The following is a 27,498-nucleotide window of genomic DNA, read 5'->3' on the forward strand; positions in this document are numbered from 1 at the left end:
AGTGAGGTCATATCTTAGGAAACTGTAACTTTTTTCTCTCTTTTTCCAGCAAGACAGTAAAAGTCCAAGAAGCAGATTCCTCACGTTTTCCTCACGCCGTTGCAGATATGATGAAAGTCTGTGTGTGGCCTCGGAATTCCAAAGGAAAAACTAAAAATAAGCTTGAATTCTTCGCCAGCACGTCCTGTTGACTTTATATCCGCTATAAACCAGTGATGTGAGCAAAAAAAAAATCAATATTTGCTCTGATAACTGACAAAGACTTTCCAGAGAGTTGAAACACCCCAACGTTTTGGAATAATTGATTCTGATTATTGAATATTTCATGTGATATTATTTATATTTCTCAACAGACCAGTACTGGCCTGTTTAGGATAATAGTTTCTGTTGAATCAAAGGGTGAAAAGTCGAATTTCCTCTCACCCGGTTTGTTTAAACCGCTCCGAACAAACACGCGAGTGACAATGGAGACCGGAGGCGGGGACGTTGGCAGCGCTGTCTCCGCCCACCGGAGCGAAGCAGGCTGCTGGATGAAGCGCCCCGCTCCCAGCCACTCCAGAAAACTGTTATCACGCCAGTGTTCCCAGCACAACAGGCTTGTCTAAACTGGGAGCGCTGGTCTCCGGTGGATCTTATGAGCTGGACGGTGCCGAGGTCGCCTTCCGCTGACGACGCCAGCTGACTGACAGTTTCCAGGGGTGCATTTGAACATTTGGAACCCGGTCGCAGGTTTCTCAAGTCGCCAGTTTGGTTCCATCTTCGCGTGGAATCGGCGGGTCTGAGCCAAAGGTCCCGGCAGCGATCTGCGCTTTGAGGTAAGAAACGCATCCCTGCTTTGTAATAGTGTGCAAAACTTAGATGCCATGGGCTAAATGAAGGCGCTGTTGATATGTTGTTTCAAACATCTCGCAGGTTTTTGTGGCAGCCGTGTTAGTTTTTGGCTTCTCTCGTGGTCGCTGTAGTGCGCAGTGCGTGTTTTCAGCTCGCGTTGTTTACTAAAGTTAAAATTAGTCTCCAGATGAGGAGAATAATCAACCCTGCAGCCTAAAAGAGTAAAATGCTTTATGGAGTCATGCTGCGTAAAACCCAATGCTGATAAATCCCCCTTAACGCTCAAATCTGCCCTGGAAAAATCTGGGAATCTGCCTCGTTGCGCCGTCTGCAGACATTAGTGGGGCTGTGAGAACTTCGACATCAGGGAAAATTCACGTCAGTCACCAACCTGGCATCCTTCCCACGGGGGTGCAGCTCTGACCCGGGGAGGAGGCTGTCTGCGTGGGGTCAGAGGATCGTGGTGCCACCTTGGCTGTAGGGCTTGTGTTCACTGCCAGTTTGCATTAATTCCACTTCTGCATCATCCCAAACCTCCTCATCCCTCCCACTCTGTCTGATCCCACTGGACAAAACACACATCCAATAGCCCCCGAAACAGTTGCAACACTGTTGATACTGTTTTCACACACGGGTGCCTTCAGAAGGAAAAGTTTCAGCCCGCACAAAGTTTGTTTGGTTCCAGTTAACAGCTGGAAATCCGGTTCTAATCATTTCACGCCCTGCAGGGAGACGGTCTCCATGGGACCCATTAACACGCGCCGGTGTCCAGGTGAGTGTCGGATGCGGGGATGTTTTGCCTCCAGTCAAACTCATAACCAGCTGCTCAGCTGTTCATCTCCCCGAGGCCGACAGAGTGTCAGAGAGCCCGAGAAAGTAACGATAAATCTGAGCAGTTCCGACAAATCCTGACAAATTATCCTGATGGGATTAACGAGCTGGGTGACTGCGCCGCTCTGTTTTCTAAATATTGGTCGAATTTTCTCCTCCTCCTCACCCCCCCCAGCAGGAAAAAAACCAACGGCGTGGAGGCATACGAGCTGGAAACAGAGGCGTGTTTGTTCCTGTCATGGGTGAACATTTGCCGTCCGCGAAAACCAGAAAGAAACGGCCGTGTGGAGAAGCTGCCAACACGGATGACTAAACTCCGCTCCGAGCCGTTATCTCCGCAGCCCGATTCACACGAGCGTTGGGAGATAGTGGCTGCTCAGACGCCAATGTCTGCAGGACAGAGTTCAAATGCAAACAATGGCCGCGGTTCAACTTACACAGGGAATAAAGATTAGCTGCAACAATGCGAAGCAGCGCAATTAGGAGACCGAGCGTTTGAATACGCTCCAGTCTCCTCCGAGATGGTGTTTAATTCCGCCTCCAGACACGGAACACCTGGTGTGAGACTTGCTAATGGTGATCAGTGCTCTCATTTTAATAGTGCCTCTGATAATGTGTTGCTCTCTTAATCACACATTCAGAGTCTGCCATGAAAGGAGCAGCAACGACCAATGAGAAGGAGATAGAGAGCCTGTGTGTGTGTGTGTGTGTGTGTGTGTGTGTGTGTGTGTGTGTGTGTGTGGTGTGTGTGTGTGTGTGTGTGTGTGTTTGTGTGTGTGTGTGTGTGTGCCAGCCAGCCACTCAGTCCTTGGCAGGGCCTGAAATGTGAGGATTGTGGTGCATCGCAGCTCCTGCTGGGAGGAACAGGGTGACTGAGTTGAAGCCGCCCGGCCTGGCGGAGCGCTGCTCATTAAAGTCTTGAAATTACTAAATCTGTGGCTCCACATGGTTGAACACCTCCGATTTCTGCCTCCCCCGCTCACACTTTCAGCCGCCCAGGCTGCCTGATGTGCCTGCAGACCTGCCTGCTGCTTCTTCTGCCTGCATCTGATGGCTGACTCTGCCTGACCACATTCTCCTTCCACCTCCTCCATCGCTCTCATTCTGTATTAGTTTATCCATTATTCTTCCGTCCTCCCGACCCTTCTTGTCTCATCTCCCCGGTCCTCCCCCATCGCCTCCCTATTTCAGCCCGTAGAGCACATCTGTATCCATATCGATGGGTCCAGATCAGGGAGGCAGAGGGGAGAGGAGGCAGGGGCATCAGTCTGAACTTGCTTTTCTCCCTATCAAGCCCACTACAACGACAGCCGACCGCAGAGAGCCTGGAACTAAATGGAGTATCTATTGGCTGAATGAGAAAATTGCTTTTTTTCCCGGCTGCCAGAGGATCCTTCATTTAATGTTCGCCATTCAGGGGACCCGGCCAGTAATGGGTTCAGCGTCTTTGTTGTCCAGAGACACGAGAAAATGAAATTTGCTGATCAACTGACAGAAATAATTTGCTCCCACAGAGGTGTATTTTTCATCAGCACTTTGTGATTAAACACGTCCGCTGTGTTTTTGTGGTGGGACGCTGAAGGCGCTTTTAACCGGAGGTCAGATCAGCAGAATGCTGCTGTCATCGAGTCCCCGTCTGGCCCTTGGGTGAGAAGGACGTTTACTTCCTGCTGAAACCAGAGCTGGAATTATTCTGACTAATTAATAATTGGCGCCAACGCTGCTCTTTCCACGCCGCGGCGCTGAGAAGCAGATCTGGCTCTCACTTCGCACAGCGTTGTTTAAATTTCGCCTAAATTCTCGGCTTGATCATTTACTCAGCCAAGATGCGGCTGCAGGTGAAGGAATCTGATCTTCTTGCTCCCAGATCACTACAGATTCCACAATAGAGATCACGTGATCAGTGTGTAGCATCGGCAGCATTCCGGAATTTAAATTACAGTACAAAACAACGAACGAGAGCAAAAACTAGGCCTGTAGCGCATGCATTATGCAGCTTGCTGTTATATTCTTTGTGGTTGTGTTGGAGGTTGCCATGGTGATTAGTCCCTATGGATGCAACCAGCATTCAGCAGGAGTTACATAATAAATGTGTTTTTAACATGTTGTCTCTCCTGTAAAGTGTCGGGAGAAAATGGACACAGGCTTCTGTCTACAAATGCTATATTTGGACCCCCAGGGGCCTCGAAACTATGCATGTGTGAATATACAGTTGGATATAGCGTTTGAATATTTGGTTTCAAGTCATTCATGTTGCACATTGAAAAGATATTAAAAATCAGTGTCGACAACAGAGAATCTCTGATTCCTGATCCAGCTTCCTTTACCAACACATAACTAGATGATGACCAGTTGGTTCACTAATAGCCACGTGTCTGTGTCCCCTGTGTCTCTGGACTCACCAGGAAGTAAATGGAGTCATGTCGGGGGCGGCCGGCGGCCCCAGAGTCCACTGAGAGCAGGAAGCTGGGGGCCTCTCTCAGCTGACGCTTCCTTTTTATCAGGAGGAAGCAGGCCGGCTGTTTGTGCTCGACCCAAGAATTCTTTGTGCTTATCTCGCTTGTGCCCCATTTCCTTCAGTAATGGCATCGCTGAGTAGGTAATGAGGTAAAAGGTACGTCTTGGACAAAGCCGTGCTCAGCAGATAGCCGGCCTTCCACATCAATCGGTAGCTGCTTAACTGGGGCCGGCACACTCGGCTGCGTCTCGGGTTCTTCAACAACCCCCCCCCCCCCCCAAAGCCATCTCTCCCATCTGAGTAACGTTTTGGAGAACTAATAAAGCGTGTCACGCAGGTGCCCATTAAAGCCCCCCTGTGAGGCCCCCGACGGTCAGGAGACCCTCGGTAAATCCCACTGCCTTTGCCGGAAGGTTTCTCCATCACCTCTGGCTCCCCCCCTCCCCCTTCTCATCCTCCCTAAATGCAGGCAAAGCTTAGAGAGAGGCTTAGACTGGCCGGGGAGTCTGGCACTGATAGCTGTGACACCGAGCTAACGTGTGGAGATTACCTGCCAGGATTTAGAGGGATTGAAGCGCAGCTCTGATCCACTGACTGATGTCGGCCGAAACGCCGACCTGGCTGAGTGTGTCCGTCCAACGGAGGCGTCGTCTCTCCTTTTTTTCCCCTTTTTTTTTGTCAGTCTTTGGCAGCGTGGCCTCGTCACACTTTGGGCTCGGTGGTGTCGAACTGGGCAGCTGGAAGTTGAGTGTCAATCAAGAAGCGCCCGGCAGGAAGAGCTCATTTCATGGATGTGTGACTGTCCTACAGTCCGAGGCTGCAGGAGCCACCAGAGTCGCTCGCAAATTAGCAACGGCTTAATATTCGGATGAGTTATTCTTCCGCTTTTGTTAAAAACAGTGTGCGTTCTGAGCCCGGGCAGGTCGGGTTCTGCCATGGTGTTGGGTTCATCATAACCCTTCATTGTTCCGTTCATTTATTTTTTGAGACTGCGAGCCCAGATCTGTTTTCACAGCCTCTCCCCGTGACTCACTGGACCTAATGGTTCTCCCGTCTCCTGACTCAGGCATTTTCCTGATGAAACGGGACTCTCCTCCAGCTTCTGGCCTTTTTCTGTGTCTGTTGCTCCGGCCGCAAGCTGCCCGGGCCCTGCTGGGCTCCACCCCTCCCCGCGTCAGTCCCAGATTCCCATCCTTGAAAGCTCACGCTCTTTCCTCCCAGGTCTTTGGAGCGGGAGAGGATTTCGTAACAGGGACGACCTTATTCTCTTTGTTTGCGGCCCTTTTTTATTGCATTTTGGTCTCGGCGTTTTTATCGGCTCTGCTCTAACTTAAATATCCCGTTTATGTTTAATCACCGTTGATGGGATGCTCATTATAATGTAGTAATTGTTGCCTGGAAACACAGGCTGGATCGCGCCACACATAGATTTAGTCGTTTATAGTCAGGATGTAGCGTCGTGCTCAACCAGAGGCCATTAATGATGACCCAGATAATTAGTTCAGCGTCACGCTCCCCAAATTAAATGCACGCCACGTATGGGGGCTTAATGTTAGCTCATTAGCCCGTTCTCCAAGACGCCGCGTGCGTCACCAACACGCCTGTTGGTTACCGCCAAAAGGTTTATTTTAAGCGTGATTTGAGGTTACATCCCAGCACTCTGCCGTTCCAGGCAGTGACGGTTGTAGATAGCTCGAATAAGCAAAGAGGAATGTGTGTGAAGCTCTCCCACACACACACACACTCACAGACTGCAACGTTATTGCTGCTGGCAACAACTGAAAACGAGGCTGTCATATATTTTATGTATACGGGCCTCAGATCTGCCTGAATGTAGGCTAAATGTTTTGCATACACCTTCTGAAGGCGCGGAGCTGGCAAACCTCGGCTCATCGGAGATTTTCTTTGTTTGGGAAACATGAATATTGTAAACTGGAGGAGATGACGGAACTAATGCAATTCTCCTCCCTTCCTGCGGTCCGATTATGTGCATTTGCGTTGAAATATCTGGCCAACATGAGGCTAACTCGTTTTTAGAAAGCCGCAGCTTTTCTCTTAACGTTCAGCTGACCACGTTTGAGGCCCACACACCTTGTCTGCGCCGCCGCTGCCTGCAGCTGCTACCTAATAACAATGTTACGGCCCCTCCCACAGGGCCAGACTCGCCACGGTTCCATCAGACATACGGGCTCCGGCTGCGGCGGCATTAAGGGGGACAGATAAAGCGTTTGATTTACAGAAGTCCACAGAGGGTTTTAACTTCAATCTGCTGAAACTTGGTGGGGGGAGGGGGGGGGGGGGTCAGGTTAATGGCAGCAGCCTGCTGGGATCACAGGTCTCAGAGACGTTTGGGTTTCACTTTAGCTTGTTAAAGAGCAGGAAGTGGAAATGTCCTGCCTGGCTGCCCTCAGAGCCTCTCCTGCCGTAACAGCGTTATCTCACCTGAGGTTTCACCACCTGAGACCCTGAGCGTGAAGGCGTGCCACAGGCGTGCCACAGGCGTGCCACAGGTGTGCCATTATGTCCCGTAGTTTAACGGTCATTCTCTTTATTGCCCCCAACGTTGGAGAATGTGGCGGAAAGCAGCACAAATGTTTGCCGACTGTCTGTCGCTAAAATCTATTTGGGTCATCCTGGCGTCCTCCAGCAATCCGAAGTGATTTGTGTGAAAACGCTGAGACTCACTTGCCCCCCCCCCATCCTTTCTTCCCCCCACAGCACTTTTTACAGTGATGAATTGGCTCGTCTATGCAGCCTCTTCATGTCCGACTGAATAATTGCCCTTTCCCGTTAACAGAAGATCAAATGTACATCTTGTCGGCAGCTATTTGTTCTCCTCCGAGGGGAAACAATTAACCGGGAAAGACGAGCACCTCGCCGCCCCATGAATTTTTGATGGGGCTTTATGAAATTTTTAGCCCGCCGCCACTTTAAAAGCCTGCTCCGCGAGACGGCATTCGCGGGTCACTGCGCCACGACGCGGCCCCCCCGTCCTTTGGGCAAACAGTCGGTGGATGCTGGCGCGTTAGGCCACGGGCCGACCGCACCGCGGAGGGAATGCTGCCTTTTCTAATGCCAGTGGATCGAATTTAACAAGGAATGCTTAAGAAGCTGCGGTTCTCTGCAGGAGAAAAGAGCTGGATCCCCACTTTAAAAAAGATTCGCTAATAGTTATTAGGGTAAACACGCGCACACCGTGGCGCACGATCCCTTCTTTAATCCTTGCTTTGATCATTTATCTCTTCTTTGAAGCTATTTTTAAAGTGGCATTTACTGCTTTTGCTCGTTGGCGCTTAACCATCTCTAGCGTATTTGAGGATGTTGATATTTCCATGAAATGTGTTTAACTCCCGACATTCACGTGTTCAGAGATAGCGCCGGCACAGCCGGGTTCTCCGGGACGTGGGATTAAATTTGGCTGCGGTGTTTATTGATTCGAGCGTCGCAAAGAAACTGGCGCGGATGCTCGGAGATTTCTCAGGCGATCTCGGAGGGCTTCCCATTGATTTGCCGCCTGCTCCACGTCAGGGCAGGAGTAGAGCCCTCCCACCTAATCTGGACCACCAGGGCGCGACGCTCGGACCTTCGAAGTGTTTTGAGGCGAAAACGGACGACTGAGGCTTTTCTCCAAGTGTCTTCGCCCTGGAGGAACGGGCCCAGATCATGTTTCTGATAACACTTGGCAGGAGGCGGGCCCCATGTGAAATTCCTCAACACTAGCAGAGAAGCCAAAGTAGTTTAATGAGTGTCTCTGAAAGCCCCTGGATGTGAGCGTTTGCTCTTTACGCCATACTGCTAAAACCTGGTGGCTCGGCTCGGCTCCAACATGGTCATTAATTGGTCACACGACCAACTGGGATTAAACCAAGAAAAAAAGAAGAAAGAAAAGCCTAACTTCTTTAGTTTACCTCAGATGCTGGTCATCAACAGGAAATGCTAGCCCTTCTCCAGATTTAACTGGCACTCACCCAGATTAGCATGTTGGGCTGCATGTTGGCTAATATTTCTGCTAAAATGCAGTTATTTGTGCAGGCTAGTTCTTGGTGGTGGCGGATCTGTACACATCTCTTTCTTATTAACTGCACATACGGTTACAAGAAGGCTATCTATCTTCTTGTCTGGATCAGGGAAGAAAGCAAATAACAAAAAGAAAAAAAAAACTTGGCTTGGCAACCGGATGTGATCTCATTCCCTCTCGCCATATTTAAACCATCCACAAAGAGCGAATGTGGTGAGTAATTACCAAAACTGCTCTCGCCTATCTCTGCAGGCAGTTTGAAACTAGATGTGCCATTTTTTTTTATGTAAATAATAACAGATGTCAACCATTTTATGCATCTCCAAACATCTCTGGGTATGTTTATCTGACGTTTGCCACCTCAAGAGCTAACTGTTCCATTTTCCTCTCCAGCCCATTGTGGACACTTTCAAAACACCCTCTTCAAATATTTGGCTGATCCTTCTAGTCTGTAAAGTTTTTTTGTTCCTTTTGGCCAATAAAAAGTCAGTTGTGCTTCCAAAGAATTAGACTTGTCTGACAGCAAATCTAAATAAAAAAAGACGATGCAATCCAAATTTTGCTGCTTTAAATCCAAGGCTCATTAGCATAAATAGCACCTCTGTAAACTTTTCCTGCCTTCAGCAGCTGCCCACCAGTTGCTAGCTGGTCTCTGCAAGTGTGTGCAGTCATGAAAATTAATGAGCTCTGCGCCGCGTGGGGTCATATTCTCGCTTTATTTTTAGATTATTTTAACATCTTGCAACACCCAGCTACGTCTATGTTACCTTCACAGGTAATTAGCAAACTCAGTCGCACTTTTCACGTCCACTCAGGCCATGTAGGCAGAAAGCAAGATATTCGTTTTTTATTCCCTTTCTCCTCCATTTTGAGCTCAAGTTTAGCTAATGTGCAAATATGCAGAGGAACTTTAATGGTTTACACTATAAATATCCCAGCTGCGGCCACTCGTGTGGTCCTGTCCCAGTAGTCAAGAGCAATAAATGGCCTGTTTATTTATAACTGTTGGGTCCCGGTGAACAGTTGGAAATTTGCCTTCCCGGCTGATGCTGCGCTGCTCACTTGGATGTGTTTCTTCCAGTTTCATCACTTCCCCCAGTTAATTCCACGTCAGTATGAGGGTCGTCATCGGTTCCCCAGAATCGAGCGTACTCGTTGATCCGGTCCATCAAATAGGAACGTCTCTCTCCACAATGGCGTCCGTTTCACGCAGATCACTGAAGGTTCCTTTTGTTCAGGCCTGTGCCATCGTCTCAGATCCATCATGTTTTGTGGTGTAAACCTATTGACTTGTTTCTTTGGGGACCTAATCTTGGACCTCCTCCAGGCAGCTTGGGCTCCATCCTCCTGCTATCTATCCTCTGTCTCCCGTAAACGAATGGGATGTAATTGCATGAACTGTCTTTCCCACAACCCAGGCATGGCGAGCGAGCAGCCTGGGCAGGAGTGAGAGTGCTTAGCCAGGTAAATTTAGCAACCGCGACGCTCACAGCTTGTAACGGCTACGCTTTGACCCCCGAGTGTCTGTTTTTGATGAGTTCCTTCCATTGTTTTGTGTTTTATGCATTATTTTCTATTCGCCAGAGTTGAGTGAGTGCTCTCACAGCTGTTGCTGAGTGTTTACAACTGGGTTACGCTCTGAACTCAAGAGATTAAATCTGCCTTCTCAGAGTGCCTCTTGTGTTGAGCAAGGCATGATTTCTCTTGATATTCTGACATCTCTCCACTCACGATTCCTTAAGCCTTTAGAAGGGAGAAAAACAAAAGTCCTTTTCTTTCTCCGCTATCTTCTAATACTTGAAAGAAATCTCTCATGTATTAACAAGCTAAATTTGAAACTACGTGAGAGGGATTGTATCTCGAGGCTTACGGAAGGTGCAGAGCTCTTCAGCCTAAAGTCATTTCTGCAGCTCCAGAAATCCTCCAACCATCACTCTTCTTCGCCAGCTCAGGAATAACAACATTCCCTTCCTCCTTGTGCAGGAACCCACTTTTATGCTTTTTTGGCCATTAGTGTCAGTGTGTGAGAGACGAAACCAGGAGCCGCTTTCACTTCTCACGTTCTCTCTGATGTTTTTCTCAGCATTTTACATCCAGGAGCTACAGCTAGCACATCCAGGCTAGCACAGAGGCAGGCGTTTAGTGGGATCTTTCTTTTTTTTTTTTAACATATTGTCGAGCTTTACGAGGAAGGTCGCAGCGAGGAGCCCCTCTGGGCTGAGGAAATGATCCAGATGCAGAGCTTCTGGGTCTCGTAACCCAGTAGGACGTGTGCCCCGCTGCCTCCGTGCAGCCCCCTTTTCAAAGCCACAAACACACGGACTCTGTTTGCAGCTACTTTGTTATTCGCATTCTTGAGCTGTAGCAAGCTAATTTCCATTTCAGCCCATTTAAGACCTCTGAGCTGCAGTTGTACTAATATTGGGGCGAAGCTTCCTGGCTCGTGCGTACGTGCACTTTTTAAACCACGATGCTTATCAGAATCTGCCATCTGGAAAGCTTCTGTCTGCATTGAGCAACGAGTTCAGAGCAGTTCTTTTGAAATGGCTCGAGTTGTGAAATAAAAAGAAACAAAATGGAGCCGTATCCTGGGTGCTAACCCGTAGCCGTTCCTCCATTTTCCCTCCCTGCCTGTTTGTGTTTCTGCCGAAGCCACGTGGACCATTTATTTACTCTGGTACACAAAGAAAGTCAGGAAAGTGCTTCCATCGAGCCTCCGTGAGCACAACTTTTCATCACATTTGTCTGCCTCAAATATGCCAAATTAAATATTGAATTCTTCTGAGAGTAAATCGGTTACAGACCTCCTCCACTTTTATTTGCGCCTCACAAATCAGCCAGCATAGATTGTCTTTGCTAGCTGTGAATTCACATTAAGAGAAGAAACGTCGGCTTCATATAGCTAAGAGACGTTTCCCCCCAGTTCAAACTGGGCTGCCCCACACTGGTTTTAATTAGGAAGTGCGGCTGTGCTGTCATCAGGTGAACAATCTGCTTCCAATTGTGCTTTCTGCTCCTCAGCCTTTGGCAGGTTGCAGCAGACGCATCAGCCACGCCAGGTAGTGGCGTTGTGTTTGTGCGCCAACCACGTTGTCGATGTCGATCCTGCGTGAAAATCCGATATCAGGAAATACGCCGAATCTGCTGCCCTGCACCCAGAAATGGTTACCACATGTCTGCTCGCAACATGTGTTTAAGAGGCCGCATATTTCTACAAATACCTCATCACATGATGTATTCCAGGATCCACAGATTCACACAACAGTGCACAAGTGTGCAGACGGTCTCCCTCGTTCGTGTGCACGTTGCTCATAGCTTGTTTCACACCAGTGAATCGACCTGCACAATATGAATTGACGGATTTTCAGGTGATTAATCCTGAAAGCACGAAGGCTGATGATGCGATTGGATCGAGCGGTTTAAAGTCCTGACCTTGGGCTTTTGAGCCAGCGTTCAGTGACCCATTTTGCCCAAAAACAGAAGAGTAGCACAACATTGGAGACAGGATGGATAAATGGGTTCTAGCCCCGTCATAACGTCCTCAGTGAAGCCATTTACCCATTCTTGCTTTGATTGCTTTGATCTATCCCTTTTTGTTGTGCGTTTACAATCTTTTACCTGGGGAATATAGAAGAGGAAGCACTTCCTGTTTGTGTTCTGGAACTTTCTCTTAATTACTCGCTACTTTAAGGTTAGAGTTGAGCTGCAAACTCTGTAAACTCGACGGGGTTTTAGGGCCTGACAGGGGTGGAAATGGTTAGCATGTGGCCGCTTGTCAGCTGCCGGCGCCCGTGGGTGGGAGGTGTCGTGGAACAAACAGCCACACGCTCCTTCCGCACATGGCGTGTTGAACTCTTACCTTGGCTCGGAGGGCTGCGCTGGGATCCTGGCTGTGTTTTTGTAACCCGCACTAAGAAAGCCTTGCTCTTAATTGTGTCCCGTGGGGGCCCAAAGCTCTCAGTATGCACAGCCTTCCCTGTCCCTCTTACTGATCCTCCCCCTCTTTCAACATTAGGCCCATCATCCCAATTCGACAGGTCTTTCCTCTTTAATTGCTCCACTTCAAAGTGGTGTTATGGTCCCCCCCCCCCCAGTCCTCTGGTTCCTCTGAGAGTTGGGGTTTAGCCTCGTGGCCTTGGGAAGTAGGGTGAAAGTTTTGTGTTGTGCGAGACGGCAAGATCGGCACAAAATACAACAAATATGAAGTTGTTTGACGTCCTTTATCAGGGTATCACTTGGTAAAGATTCCGAAAAAGTGAAGCACCTCTGACTGGGGGGGGGGGGGTCTTTGAGGTAAACGACAGGAACAACCTGGTTCATAGAGAAAATACCTGGCTAGTGTTTGCTTCTAATTTGCCAAAGAGGTGGACATGGTGTCAGCTCTCATCACCATCAAAGCTGCACCTTCCCAGCCCGATTCCACGGCTCCCGTTTTTATCAGCTTCCCATTCAGCCCAAAGTGATTCGCTGCATAATGAGTTGAATCTGCATTCCAAGCTGGATTATTTCTATCCTCCAGATGAGCGAGAGTGTGTACTCCTGCCCCGAGAGTGTGTACTCCTGCCCCGAGAGTGTATATTCCTGCCCCGAGAGTGTATATTCCTGCCTCGAGAGTGTGTGCTCCTGCCCCGCAGTTGAGGCGCAACCGCACCGGTGATGCCGTAAAGGGTGGACGGTGTTGAGCTAGTGGGGGGGGGGGTGATTAATTGAGCGATGCCCTCAGATCATAGTGGAGATCGTTTCTCTATTGGGGTGGTTTATCTTTATCTCTGGTGGTTGACTCACACACTGTTAGATCAATAAATCCAGATGGGAAAAGGCAATAATTCAGCCCCAGTGTTGCCCCATTACTGCGGGGGTTCACAAGATGTACGACGTTTGGCAATCGCCTTCTGACTCATTGGTGTGTTATCGCATGATGTATGTACGGATGGCCTCAGGATTTGATTGGAGATCACCAGGGAGGGGCGACTGCAGACCTGCAGGGTTTCCTTTTATTTGGTGTCTCAGGGTTTGATGAGCAAATGGCCCCGAATGTCACCTCTTAACGTTAAGGAGCTGCGACATTACAAAATTAAGACACTAAAAATAATTGACCCATAGCCATATCACCCCCCCCCCCTTCCCCATGCCAACCGCATGTAACATTTTAGAGGGAAATAGATGATTTAGAGCCTGCTGCTGGTTGACAGTGAGAAGTGGAAATGAACACACACCACTTTATTAATTGTAAGCTGTGCTCATGGAAGGAATTTCCTTCAAATCACTGATTTTCTAGCTTCACACGCATCCACCCAACAGCTCATTCTTAGGTCATTTAACACCTCTGATAAACCAAAGGAACTGAGCTCATTGTTTGTGAGCTGTTTCGGGGTCAGTGCCAGCTCAGCAACATGCAGGTGAAATAACTGTCATGTCCTTCCTTGTTTTCCTGCCCACTTCCTGTCCACAGAGGAAGTAGTGCTTAAACAGCCTGCTGTTCATCGGCCTTTGACCTTTCAGTCAAGGATGCCCAACGTATTGACAGGATGTGACCTATAGAGCCAAACAGAAAAAGTGAGTCTGTATCATCACACAATAACATGCTGGAGGAAGGCCAGCAGGTGTGTGTAGAGACGTATCAAAAGCGTGTCATCATTTTTTTTCTTTCTAAGTGATACGTTGCTGACTGTAATGCGTCCATAGATGTGTCATCTGATATCGATTGCCTTCCCTTAAATCAAATTTAGAATGGTTTCATTGCAGACTCTCTAGAACTGGCAAATATGGCATTATGGCCCAGAGATGTAGATAATTTGATATTGTGATGAAATTGATAATTTATACCCTTAATAATCGGAGTTGCTGCGGTTCAGCGGCTTATTGATGACCAGAACGCTTCTAGAAAGCCCCTAATTCCATCAATGAAAATTGATTGAAGTTCTAAGGGCCTCTTCATTCTTCGTATCCTTTTCTACCTCCTGTGGTTTCCGTTTTGTCCCCACAGCCAGTCGGTGTATGGAAGAGCTCTTGTCTCCTAATGTGGCGCCGCCTTCCTCGGCGTCGCTGTCGGTGATGCAATAATATTGTCAGAGCCTGAAATATCAGCAGACTCTAATCAATCACTGCCTGCATTGATGTTTAAATTGCCTTCAGTGAACTTAAATGTCAATGGGGAGGGAGATTTATTGAAAAGGGAAGCCACTGAGCGGATGCAGATGAAGCCTTCTCTCAGGAGCTGACTTGTTCCCCCACTTTACTGGACCCGCGGCGTCCGTGGCCTTCACACTCTCCCTCGAGGGTTCTCCCTATTGTTGTGCTTTCCCAGCCGTCTGCGCTGATCTTTACCCCCCCGCCCACCACCACCACAACCCCACATAACTGATTCATTGAGCCGTGCTCTACTTTCCTATAAATAGGTTTCCATGGAAACCAAAAATAATGCAGACCCTCTCCACCGACGCTCTCGCCCAGCTAATGGCTCTCTAAGCACAGGTTTGAGGAGACGCTACCTTCGCAACAGGCTTCAGGACAGATTCTGGCCACTTTTCGATGTGCTGTTGTTATAGAGGATGGGAGGAAGTGGAAAAGGGACGATAGCGTTGCGTTGCATGGGCGTATATTTTGTAGATGACTCCAGTGTCTCTTTTGAGTCTGGATTCACTGGAGTGTATCATTCCAGAGCAGCTTGCCGCTCGCTGGCTCCGTCAGCCTCTTCTCTCACTCTGATTGCCTTTTCTTGATGTAATAAGACCCAGTGCGGCGTACGGGGGAGGTGTTTTGCTGCCACTGTCAGATGGGCTTTGCATCCTGTTGAATCTGATCCCTGCTGGCAATATGGTGTGTCGGCGGAACGATGTGGCTGATTCCATCATCCAGAATACTCCTGGGACATTCTCCTTCCCGGGCCCCTGTCAGGATGAGAATTTCCTCCCGTATTTCACCATCTAAAGTGGCGAGAGCCGTGTGCCGCTCACGCCTCCGTGGGCAGCCCCGCTGCTGCCTTCAGTGCGGCGGTTGTCAGCGCCAGCACTTTGAAACTGGCTCCAAAGTATTGTCATTCAGAACCGCGCTGCCGAGCCGAATACGGGCCCTTTAATTCGCTTCCATTGTGGTGGCGTCGCTGCTTTCACTCGTGTCAAAGCTGCAAAAACCGCTCAAAAAGCTGAATGACCTCAGACACGCTCGGTTGCCGATGGATCATATGTTAATATTTAAAGGTGCGCGCCCCCGTGTGTGTGTGTGTGGTGTGTGTGTGTGTGTGTGTGTGTGTGTGTGTGTGTGTGTGTAAGAAAGTTAGGTAGTATTTTGTTGAATAATGCATGAGTTCAGATGCTCATGAAGGTTGTGTCAAAAGTGTTACAAGGAGTCTGCGATGTGTTGGGCCTGTTAATAAGGGCTGTTTAAGCAAGACAGTGTGCCAAGATGCATATTAGAACGTTACCGTCCCTGGTCACAGCTCAAGACTTTACTTTCAAAAATATCCACGTTAATGCCTTCCAGCTGAGCAGTGAAAAATTCACAGATAAAACGCTGGCAATTCTCAAATTAGCTCGCTGCTGGGAGCGGGAGCCTCATATATAATAAATGCACACTCTGTCATTTTAAGTGGCCTAGAATTTTATTTTCTTATTTCCAGCCGCCGCCGTCTTTTTCGGCTCGAATGAATTAGACGTAAGACAAATGTGTCGCTTTTCTCTCTCTGCTCTGTCGCCTCGCTGTCGATTTTATCTCGTTATTGCAGCCCTGACCTCTGTGTTTTTCCTGTCTGTCCAACAGCCCATGAAAACAGGAGGGGGGGGAAACCAAAAGAGGTCATCAGCTTCACCTGAATAAAGAGGAGGCACCAGCAGATCCACATGGTACGACAGCATCTTTACTAACTCTTATTTTTAGCACATGAACCCCTGTGAATCTGTGCACCTGAATCCAGATTGGGCTCCAGCAGACGCATTAATGAGCCAGCGGGACGGCAGAAAGGGTTTGCTGACAGATGTTTTCTTTTGGGTAAGATGCTGACAGCCATTGTTGCCGTCAACAGGAGGCACAGTGCTGGTGAGCGCTGGTCCACACAAGCGCTTTTGTCCTTTAACCATCACAGCACGCCGGCGCTGGTCTTTGTTAAGTCTAATTTGCATTGGCATTTCTAACATTAGTATTCCAGACACGACTGAGGAGCAGGCGTGTATGGATTCAGGGGTTAAGGGGGCGTTAAGACCCAGACACATCAGCTCTAATCAGTAGTAGCACATAACCAGGCAAGCAGTGCATGTGCTTGTTATATATTAGCAAATGACATGTCTGATTAGTCCTTTTCACTTTAATAACGCGTGATTTTGGGAACATATCTGCCATTTGGTCCCTCCAAGCGATTTTATTTCATGCTGATTATTATCTTCAAATGAGAAAAAGCAGCCGGTTGTGTCACATAATTCTGCCATGTCAATAATCCCCTTTCATCAGGTACTGACTGTGAAACCCCAGTTTGGTGGATTTCTGCACCATTTCTGCCATAATTGCTCTGAGATGGGGATGACGTATATGTTGCCTTCTAGGGTTTTTGCTCTCATTGACTGAAAATACTATTAGAATAATGTTGCCTCATTCATATAAAATGGACACATGTACATATAGAGATTTATTGTCTCCACTTGGTTTAACTAGCGTAATTTGGCACAGCATTTTAGATGCCCCGCAGCGTTCATTTTATAAAGCGCTATTGTGTGTTTTGCTCATAGCATTATAATGTAGGCCTTTATAAACGTGCAGGTCACCGAGATCATGTGAGTGCACAAACTTGAACTATATTTAAAACCCTGAGTATCGTTGACCAATCAGAAATGTGCAGCGCTGCAGCTTTCAGGGGTCAAAGTTCCCGATGGCTTGGAAAGTCCCTCACCAAAGTGAACCGGCGATCTACGCCGTATGGCTGCGCTGATGCGTTATTTGTGACTGTTAGCTGACACCGTCCAGCCTACACAGCCCACAGGTGGAAAGTGTATTGTTCTAAATGCACGACGCTGCACTGCTGAATCATGGCTGAAGTTCCCGTGTTATTAGAGCAGAGGTACCTCCCGGTAGTTGCCTGTTGGAGTTTCCTGATATAGAATTGTGGGTTTATAGCGTGATAACAATGGTTGACTAAATATTCTCAACTGCTAACATCACATGACTCAATTAAAACCATTATCCAGCTATAAATATGCCTCTAAAGTTCTTTCTTTTATTTTTTTCCCCAGTTCCTGCACAAACAACTTCATTAAAGGCGGCATTTTCCCCATGTGGACTGTTAAATTACACGCTTCTGTGAAGTTATTTGCAATGGGGCATCTAATATTTCTGGGTATCTCTTTCATCTGCGGCTCACTCAAAAACACAAGTGTGCAGATTTTGTCCTCAAGGCTTTGTTTTCTTCTTTGGGTTGCATCAGTACCTCAAAGTAGGCTTCGCTGTTTCATTAAAGTCTATCACGGAGCCGGGAAGTTCAGGAACGGGCGTGCTACACAGGGATCGGTGATGCAGCCTCCGGGAACTGGTTGTATTCCAACCGTGGTCTGGGTGTGAGTGCTCACCTGACAGGCAAATGGGTGGCCGAGCCGCCTCCTGTTGAAAAGTGCTTGGCTCTGCCCCCCCTTTCCTTTTCCAACAGGAACGAGCCCTAAGTGGAGATGCCAAACACAGCTCTTCAGACAAAGGCCACTCTCACCCCAGATCTAGGTTGCTGTGGCGACCGGAGCTGGAAACACTCCAACATCTGCTCAAATGCTATTTTTCCACAAAAGAAATTCCCAATTCTGAATTTGTGTTTGTTTCCTGTTGCATATTTATCGTGTTTGCCAAGTTCTGCAGAAGTCGGAGCTCCTTTACTGGGAGTTTGTGTGTGTTTTGAGCTATAAATTGCTCTTTTGTCTCCAGCCCCTTGAGTCTAAATGCAGTGTCCTCCTTTAAACCTTCCATTGTCTGCTTTATTCCGAGGCCATCTGTGATGTAAACTCTTTTCATAAGCAGCACAAAGAGAACAAATCTGATGTGGAATGAATATGGAACCGGGTCCAGAGAGCATATTTGCTAGTGATGAATTGTCTCTGGGGTCGATTGCCGGTCAACCCGGAGATGCTGAGAATTTTGATTGGATTACAAGTGTGTGAACTTGTAGAAAGACCTGCCGCGAAAGGAGAACATTGCATACAAACGTTCTCCTCACAGTAATTACTCGGTTTTAAATAGAGTTACAGCTAATTTTTGTGGGAAATCTCATTGGCAGTGTGTCATCTTCCAGAGCGCCCCGTGGGAAACGCCTGAGCGGAGCCCTCACAGGCGCTGCGGAAGCGTTGCTTTGCTCGTTGTGCTCGTCCACCGCGGGCTCCCACTGCCACAGAACCACTGGACTCAAAAGTGGAACTCCGAGAGATCAATGCATGACTGACTATGTGCCTGAGCCTGGTATTGATCCAGCCCTGCACAGCCAGTTTGTATTCTCAGCTAGATGGAGGTGCTGACACGATTAAGTGAGAATCCCTTCTAGTTTCACACACACACACATGCACACACAGATTTGCCAAAGATTTGTCTGACCACGAAGCTGTCCCCGCCCTTCCTCCTCCCATTTTTTTTTAATCTAAGGAGCCAGAGGATTGATTTCTCTGTCGGAGTGGGAGCAACTGTTGGTGGAGCTGGACGTGTGCCCAGTTTGGCTGTGCAGAATGTCGCCCGCAGTGCTGTTGACAACACATGGTCGCTCTGTTTTTGACTGCACATTTGTTCCTTTTGGGACTCCTCTCCACTTAATCAGCCTGTTGTTCAGGAGTCTGTCAGCTGCCTGGTCAGAGGACCTCGCTCCTCGGGGATTCTCACAAACGCTCCTCCAGCAGGAGTCGGAAGAGCGCCACCTGCAGACTCAAACGAGAGAGGCTTTGGGTCACAGTGTGACGTAGACTGGCCTGTAATCATCAATATCTTTGCAGATACACATAAAAAGTATGTGAAATATACATCCTGTGAAGAAGAGCTGCCTGAATGTTAAAGAAAATAGAATTCTTCTTCTGCCTGAGCTTTCTAATCCAGCCGCTTTGAGCTCGGTTGCCTTTGAGCTTTTCCTGTTCCCTATCTGTGGTTGCTCCTTTTTGTCTGCAAGTGCGTGCCCTCGAAGCCAGGGTGCTGTTTGCAAGGGCTGCTTAGCATTCAACACGCTTTAATGCTCCTCAGCATGACAGCACAGCCCAAGGCTCATTCTCCGCTAATTGGAGCTTCATTAAGAGACATGGAGGGCCTCGGGGGAGGTCTGTTCATTGCCGGAAGAGCCTGTCTTTATTTGAATTTTGAGGTGTTAGTTTGCTGTGGCTCGGAAGTTGCAAAGAAAATCACAAAGAATGGAGTTTAATTAGATAAAGCTGGGCCTATCGTGAATATGGGCATTAATGTCATCCTTGGATGTATTCACGCAGCAGATAGAGGGACAACACGACACAAGAAATGGGGAAACACACCTGCTCCATCCCCTGGGTTCAACTACAGGTGATCATTTAGAGGGTTAATGCCATTTGAAGAGGTCAAGCTCCAGCCTTTTTAATCTCAACAGGGACCCCATATTAACAATTACTATGCAGGCTCAGGCTCGAGATGAGGTGGCTATTATCTGGCGTGGGGGTGGGGGGGTGAGGGGGGCCACACTTGCTGGGGAACAGACGCAGCGTCCTCTTCACTGGGCGGTGGCCAGTGGAGCCGGGGAGTAACGATTCACTTCATTAATCCTGTTGAAAGTGTCAACTTCAAGGAGAACCAAGCAAGGATGAACTATTTATACGCGGGATGCTGCACTCGGGGACCCAGACGATCGCTCTCCTCGCTTTTACCTCCAATTAAAAAGAGTCATTGTTTGAACAGCCTTGACCTGGAGCCTCTTTTTTTGGTTTATCTAAAAATAAAACACAGACAGAGGAAGGCAAAGAATGACAAATAGACTTTTAAGTCCTGAGTTGATGCCGGGCCAGGAAAGTTCTGTCAAAGCTGCTCCAGCAAGGGCGCAGGAATTCCTTATCCCGGTGAGGAGAAACAAATTTAGGTGGGGCGGCTTTGCCCTCATTAGAGCTCTGGCTTCTGCTGATGCTGTGAACTTGATCCGGGATCGGTTTTCATTCATCCGCCGTCTCAGAGCTCCGCAGCTGAGTCAGAGAAAACATCCTGCCGCCGTTTTTCACTCTGTGTTGTCAGTTCCAGGAGCCCCTGCAGACGTGGAGCTGGTATTTACAGGTTAGAAGAGAGCAAACAATGCGCCTGGACTGCCGGTACGAGCACAAATATACAGGGATTCCACCCAACAAACACGCAGTCTGTAGCTGTGGTGCAGCACTTGGTATTTCTGAGGCCGACATGTTTGTTTACTATCTATATTTTTTTATACCGGCGCATAAACGGACATTCGTGGCTGTGCGAATGCGCACGCCTGAGAAAGATCCACCTCCTGGGGTACGAGCAGCATTGACTCCCCCCATAATGTGTAGGAAATCTCAGAGGGCTGATCCTCACAGCCGGGCCGTGATCGATGAGGACCCGCAATCTCCCGGGAGTCGTGGGAAGGATCAGTTTGTTTACTCTGCACTTTCTCCGGGGTCTCTTTGGCAGTTTGATTTATGTCATGCTGATGTGCGCCATAGGTTTCTGATTTGGAGCCTCGCTCGGCTCACACAGGCCGCTCTGCTCTTAAGTAGCCAATGCATTTTAATGAAAAGAAAGGGCGGTGGGGGGGGGGACCTGGCTCCAGATCTGACAGCCGGTCTGACCCAGAGATGGGAGCGAAGAGCAGGAGGGTGAAGCTGGAGGAGAAATCAGACATTTTGTTTGGAGAATGAGATGTGAGCTGCACCCTGAGACTTTTTCCAACCAGCCATTTCCTCCCCCTTCTCCATCATCCGCTTGAGTAAATGCAGTTTGCCCCCCCCCTGGACTCACGCTGGCGGCCGGGAGGGATGAGAAAAGCCCTTTCTGCTTTCTTAAAGTGAGAGTTTGTAATGTATGCAAATCTCAACACCTCTTGTGCCCTCATTAGGCCTTTCAGTGGAGCTTAGGATGGAGAGGGGTTAATTAAAACTCATCCCAGGCATTGAGGTTGCTCTCAGAATGCCGCGAGGGGGGGGTGATCAATACCTCAGCATATCATTATGATTTAGAGGAGCTGTTTAGCCATGAATCCATATCCCTCAGCCTGGAGAGCAAAAACAATATTCCCTCAGGCGGGGGGGGGGGGGGGGGGACATTTCTCATTCTGTGTTAACTCGCTCTCACAGCCCACAAAGGCTGCCTGCATTGTTCAGTTTTATTGTCGCGGGTCTGCTGTGAGGAGGGGGGGGGGGACCCAAACCAGCCACGCACTAGTCCTCATTTGTCACAACATAATTACAGCTACAAGTTGAGTGATGATCAAGATGATATAAGATGATAGTTTACAGGAACCACAGGTTTTTTCTTTCTCCCGGAAAGTGTGGATTTTCCAGTATGAAGGGCTGGAAAGAGTGAACCGGCCCTGAGTGACAGCAGAGCCCCCTAAAAAGAGACGGGAATGGAAGCGTCGCCGGTAAACCTGAGCTTCAATCACCACAGAGAGATGACCCGGAGGAGTCACCTGACTGGCGCGCCAGGATTCGGGGAGAGAAAATAGGAACCAGCGTGAGGAATGTGAGATTACATCTGACGGCTGGGCTGCAGAGATAAAAAAAAAAAAAAAAAAGGAAGGCAAAGAAAAAAAATCCCAACTTGTTTTCAATTAGCGGTGATGGCGTTTGGCTGCAGTTGTGTAAACCTATTTACAATTCCACAGAGAAATCTCTTATTAATCCCCTCGTAACCCAGACTCAATCCTGGCCATCGCCGTGGAACCGCAAATGAATAATCGCGGCTACAAAGCAGCGCGTGCCGCTTCATTTATGCCCCGTAATTAATTTTTCTCTTTGACTGAGTCTGCAAATAAATCTGCCCCTCGGATCGCTTCCGTTTCACCATTTGCAGAATATGTAGAATATCCCCCCCCCCGACCCCCTCCTCCGGAGACAGGGTCTGTTTCACCGGCGGCACAAAAGCTCCAGTAGATGTGCAACAGATATGGAGTCTCTATAGAAGCAGGGGGTCACGGCACAGAGGCTGTGCTGTCTCCTAAAGCCAAGAAGGCCCTCTTCATTAAGTGGGAGTGCTTCTAGGATGAGCTGCAATCAAGGAAAGTGTATTTATGTCGGCTGGAGGGCCGGCCGGTGGGACACGGGGCTCCTGCCGCTCATTACATTAGGAAGACAGAGAAGCTCCACGGACCTATCTGTTAATGCACAGTCAGGACTGAAATTCTTGGAGATAGACAGCACCGGGAGTCCCGGGAAGCCCGATAAAGGACCCGAGCATCAGGCTGGAAAAAGTGCTTTTTGAAACGACAGAGTGTGTCAGGCTGAGATGAAATGAGTTGTGTCATGTTGGATTGACATTACGCGGCTCGGCTGTGCAGTAACTCGGGTCCGTGCAGCTCGCCGGGGGGGGTTGAAGCAGGGATTTTCCTGCTGAAATTGAACCAAATGAAGTGGCAGGCCTGTGTGCGCGCGTGTGTGTGTGTGTGTGTGGGCTGTGTTTGAGTGGCAGAACTCATTAGAATCCGAGCAGGTCTCCGTGCAGCCGTCTTTTCTTGGCAGGTTTATGTGAATGCTCATCCAAGCTGCAGCAGCATGTGAATCCTCTCGCCATTTGGCTGCGTTTCTTAAGTGCTTTGCGTGATTCCAGTTTGGTTGCGTGTCTCTGCAGGGGCAGGGGGAGGCTTCGGCGCGGGGGACGACCATGGAGGGGGACTGCCTCAGCTGCATCAAGTACCTCATGTTTGTCTTCAATTTCCTCATCTTTGTAAGTATGCTTTTGTCCCCCCCTCTCAATGACACTTCACCCGGCTCTCTCTGAAGTCGGTGTCGATCTAATTGATTTAAAACGGGTTTGGGGCGGCCCCCCGCCTGCCTGACTAAATGGAGCCACATTTGCATTTCATTAGATGGAGGCAATCTTGATACTATCCAATTCTCCTTTGATTAGATTTTAGTGCGCTGTCACACATCTGAGGCCCCCACTGCCACCAGGACTTGGTGACTGGCACTTGAGTTTATCAGTCCTGATCGGACTATCAAGGTTAATCCTGTTAGTCTGAGCCTCTGAAGGCTGTGGGGGGGGGGGCTGTCTGTGGGTGAGAGGGTTCGTCTCTTTTCCTGCTTTATTAAGCGCAACCAAACCGTTTAGAGACTCCGCTCACACAGGACTGTTGGAGGCTGGGTTAATAACGCGGCGCGGGGAATGAACTCTTCTGTTAGCGTGGCTCAATAACCGGCGCCGCTTTACGCCGCCTTCCGCTTGTTGTTTTCACGGCCATTTCACACTCGAGTAGCACCGCCGCGTCTTTCCAGCCCAGCGAACTCTCAAAATGGCCACTTTTTTGAGGTGTGGAAGGCTTAGAGCCCTGCCGCTACCTCTTTTCTTAATCACACGAGTCGCCCTAGTGCGGCCTCAGAGAGCTTTAGTCAAAGAGAGGACGGAGGCTCCACTCTTCTGCTACTCCGTGCACATGGCTCCTGAAATATTAGTCCTTTTATCTGCCTTCAACTCTCGCACCATCCGCGCTGTCCCTGGAAGCACCCACATTAATTCCCATCATGCATTGCCCCATTGGAGCTCTGTGCACTTTCTTGGGAAGCTGAAGTTCTCTGATTTCTCATTAACTTTTAATGTGCAGCCAGTTTCTGCTCTGTCTGACTGCTGTTTTGTCCTGCTTCTCCGCCAGCTGGGGGGCTCCTTCCTGTTGGGAGTGGGTGTGTGGGTGCTGGTGGACCCCACAGGATTCAGGGAAATCATAGCGGCCAACCCCCTGCTGTTCACTGGCGTCTACGTCATCCTGGGAATGGGAGGCATGCTGTTCCTGCTGGGCTTCCTGGGCTGCTGCGGAGCCATTCGTGAAAACAAATGTCTTCTTCTCTTCGTGAGTCCAAACTCAGAATCCCTTTTTAAAGTGAGTTTCAGTTGATGTGATCCTCTGTCCTTTTGTCCGCTTCTTTGCAGTTCTTCATGCTCATCCTCCTCATCTTCCTAGCAGAGCTGGCTGCTGCCATCCTAGCCTTCATTTTCCGAGAGCACGTAAGAAGACGCGGGTTTTTTTTATTGCCTTTGATAACTCATCTGAGCGATTCCTTTCAAAACAAAAATCCGTCTCCGTCTAAATCAGAGTAAAATTGCTCTTGCTGGCATTGCTTGTGAACGTCTGTTTCATTAATTATCCAGGTCCTGTGCTAGCCACTTTAGCCACTTTAGCCCTTTAGCGTTGAGCTGCAGCACGTCTGTGCAGCTCCGGGAGGATCACTTCCTACCAAAGCCACCAAGTTTGTTCCTGTTCTCAGACAAATTCATCCCTAACTGACTCTCTCGCTCCTTTAAAGTTTGTTTTCAAGTCGAGTCACTCGAGGACATTTATCAGACGGCGCTCGGCTCTCTCAAAAGGCCTCGTGAAGTTGTCTTCACATATGCACGAGTACGCCTCAAACCTGTAACACCTTTGAAGTGTAACATCAGCTTCCCATTAAATAAAACATCCCCTCGCTCTGAGCACTCATCTTTTTTTATTTTAGTATTTGTAATGTGGCTGACTTGTGCTGTTTGATTTTAGCTGACCAGAGAGTACTTCACCAAGGAGCTGAAAAGACATTATCAGGGCTACAACAACACTGACGTCTTCACCTCCACATGGAACGCCATCATGACGACAGTAAGGTCCAGGCACATATGGAAAAGAGCTTCTATCCGCTCGTTTCTAGCATCACCCTCTGTCAATGGGAAAAGGGCGGCGTGCAGACTCAAAAGTTATTATCTGAAATTCAAAATTTAGGTCAATGTTCATGCTTGGTGTGTGAATGCAGCCGACCACGGGATAGTGCACCAATGGCCGCCTGGTAATAATGAATGTTTTTTTTTCTCTTTTCCGCTCCTGCCGTCAGTTTGACTGCTGCGGAGTGAACAGCCCGGAGGACTTTAGGGACAGCCTGTTCAGGCGGATCAACCCAGTCCACGCCGTGCCAGAGGCCTGCTGCCAGCGTGCCAGTCAGGCCGGAGAGTTGGCCTCCATCAGCCAGGAGCAGTGTTTAACGGGCAATATGATGTTCCGCAATAACAAGGTAGCTTCCGGCTCCTTCCTCGACATCTCCTCACCTCCCTGTCTCCTTCCAACCCACCTCCAGGCCTAATTAGAGCAGAGGCAGTTGAGGGATGACAGCCAGGGGATTGCTGACTCCTCCACAGCTGATTAGCGCTCTTCCATGTTTTGTGTGTCAGGAGGTCCTCTGGATGTGGAGGCTAGTGTTTGTATTTGTGCACAAAAAAAAAGGAGGATACAATTACACGAATATGTGAAAGTGAGAGCCGGCATCCAGAAACACATGGAAAGAAATAATTACACTGCTGATTGGATGAGGTTTTTACTGCCTTCTCCACCTGTTGTTTTTCAGCTCAGCAGAATAATGCAAGGTGTCCTCATTGTGTGTCTGTCGCTCTCAGCTCACACAAAGAGCCCTCATTAAAAGGCATTGAGGCTGGGGGCTGCTCTTCCTGCTGAGTGAACCGAGCCTTTGTTCAGAGCCTCCCTCAATTACAAACTGTGATGTTGCTTTAATTGTCTCTGTAATTCTGCTAGTTTATAGCCCTGGTACTGCTACCCAGCTGAACATCAGTGTCTTTGTGCCTCCGCAGGGCTGTTATTCTGCAGTTGTTGACTACTTTGAACTATACATCTATGTTGCTGGTGCGCTGGCGATTGTGGTTCTGACCATTGAGGTATGAATGGGTCTATTTTTGTCATTTTTATCAACAGTTTCCAGGTTTCTTTGCCTCTGTAATGTTATAAATGTGAATTTGCTGAAGATATTTCAGCGTGACAACCTGAAACGCTGTTTGTATGGCAACACCCCCACCAAGTGGTGAAACTCGGTACTACAAGAAGACTGGCTGTACTCAGTCGTTTTATTATTTTACTTTTTTAGCAAATATTTATTTGGTTACTCAATGTATTGTCCTGGACTTTAGAAGTAATCATTGTTTTGTTGTTTTTTTCCAAAACTCATTAACAATGTTTGGGATTTTTTCCTTTCCTCAGCTTTTCGCCATGGTCTTCGCCATGTGTCTCTTCAGGGGAATCCAGTAGGACTGCTCCACGTCTCAACTTCTTCTCTTTTTTTTAAGAATTAAAAGGGATTTCAGGAGATAAAGAACAATATGGACATTTGTAAATTTGTTAGTCTCATTTTTCTATTGGTTAGTGACACAGAAGCAAACTCCCGTACTTCACAGCTGGACCTTTGAGGTACACACATGCAGACATGCCGACAGGTAGACAGAGCGAACGATCAGAGACAAAACTGATATAAAAAAAGATTTGTGTGTAGACAGGAGACGTGGACCAGGTCTGACAGAGCCTGGCCGTTAATGGACAAAAAACGAGGACCAGGTGAAGCCCGAACAGAAGGCACTGCACTGACTTTTGGATGAAGAATATTTATATTAAGTAAAGTTGGCTTAATTGTAGAAAAGAAAAAAAAAAGAAGTGTTTCATGTACAGTTTGGCTGTTACCTTGTTACTCTCACACTCCCTCATATTGTCTTTTTAAAGCCACTATTCTTTGATGCTGTATTATATAAGATGCGTGTGTGTGTGCGTGCGTGCGTGTGTGTGTGTGTGTGTGTACATACTGGATGCTCTTTTCTGTGAGCCTGTGATCCTCCCTGACCTGCTTCTATACGTCAGCTCTCTGTTTCTTTGTATGGTGTTTATTGCAGTAGTGGTTTTAGGTGGTGAAACGTACGATTGTGCATTTGTATTAGATTCTGGAAAAGTCGATGACATAAATGGCATTTTAAATGACACTTCCTGTGTTGTTCCTCTGCTTCTTTTGTTGGGTTAATGATGTTACATCAATCAATGTTCAGTACTAGCGAATTCATCTGAATAGAAAGTGAAATTTTCTGCCACTGGCTCCTGCTTGCTGGGGTTTTTTTTTGTTTGTTTGTTTTGTTTGGGTTTTTTTTTTTCTTGTAAATGTAACATATAAATCAATAATCTCCGACAGTCTTGACATTTGAATGAAAGAAAATATGGATATTTCATCCACTGATTCAGCCAAATGTAATTAAATGCGTTTGGAGTTCACGTAATGGCTCTTGGTGGTATTGTGGTAATGAAATCAATTGTCAACTAAATGCATTGTCGCATTGATCTGTGTCGCCATCTAGGAAATTGGTGACTGTGAACATCCAGAGATAAAAGCACCAGAAGCGTCAACACAAATTGACCTGACATGCAAAGCATTGGTCACGACAGCACTCAAGTAAA

At 48.1% G+C, this 27,498-nt stretch overlaps 1 protein-coding gene across 4 annotated transcripts; it reads left to right on the plus strand.

Annotated features, from left to right (window-relative positions):
* The first annotated feature begins 508 nt into the window (after positions 1–508).
* tspan18b (tetraspanin 18b) lies at positions 509–27,315 on the plus strand. 4 transcript variants are annotated; one of them, XM_057052091.1, is made up of 11 exons: positions 510–815; positions 15,897–15,979; positions 18,382–18,625; positions 18,741–19,094; positions 22,893–22,988; positions 23,911–24,105; positions 24,186–24,260; positions 24,787–24,885; positions 25,115–25,291; positions 25,863–25,946; positions 26,266–27,315. In XM_057052091.1, the coding sequence occupies exons 5-11, from the start codon at positions 22,926–22,928 to the stop codon at positions 26,311–26,313; spliced, it is 741 nt and encodes a 246-aa protein (XP_056908071.1). In that variant the 5' UTR covers positions 510–815; positions 15,897–15,979; positions 18,382–18,625; positions 18,741–19,094; positions 22,893–22,925; the 3' UTR covers positions 26,314–27,315. The 4 variants fall into 4 exon arrangements, with proteins under 4 accessions (XP_056908068.1, XP_056908071.1, XP_056908070.1 ...); XM_057052090.1 differs by having other exon boundaries at positions 18,397–18,625; XM_057052088.1 differs by lacking the exons at positions 18,382–18,625; positions 18,741–19,094 and adding an exon at positions 16,051–16,124 and having other exon boundaries at positions 509–815.
* Positions 27,316–27,498: the final 183 nt, after the last annotated feature.

The sequence above is a fragment of the Takifugu flavidus genome, chromosome 13 (assembly GCF_003711565.1).
Source record: "Takifugu flavidus isolate HTHZ2018 chromosome 13, ASM371156v2, whole genome shotgun sequence".
In the NCBI taxonomy this organism is placed as follows: domain Eukaryota; kingdom Metazoa; phylum Chordata; class Actinopteri; order Tetraodontiformes; family Tetraodontidae; genus Takifugu; species Takifugu flavidus.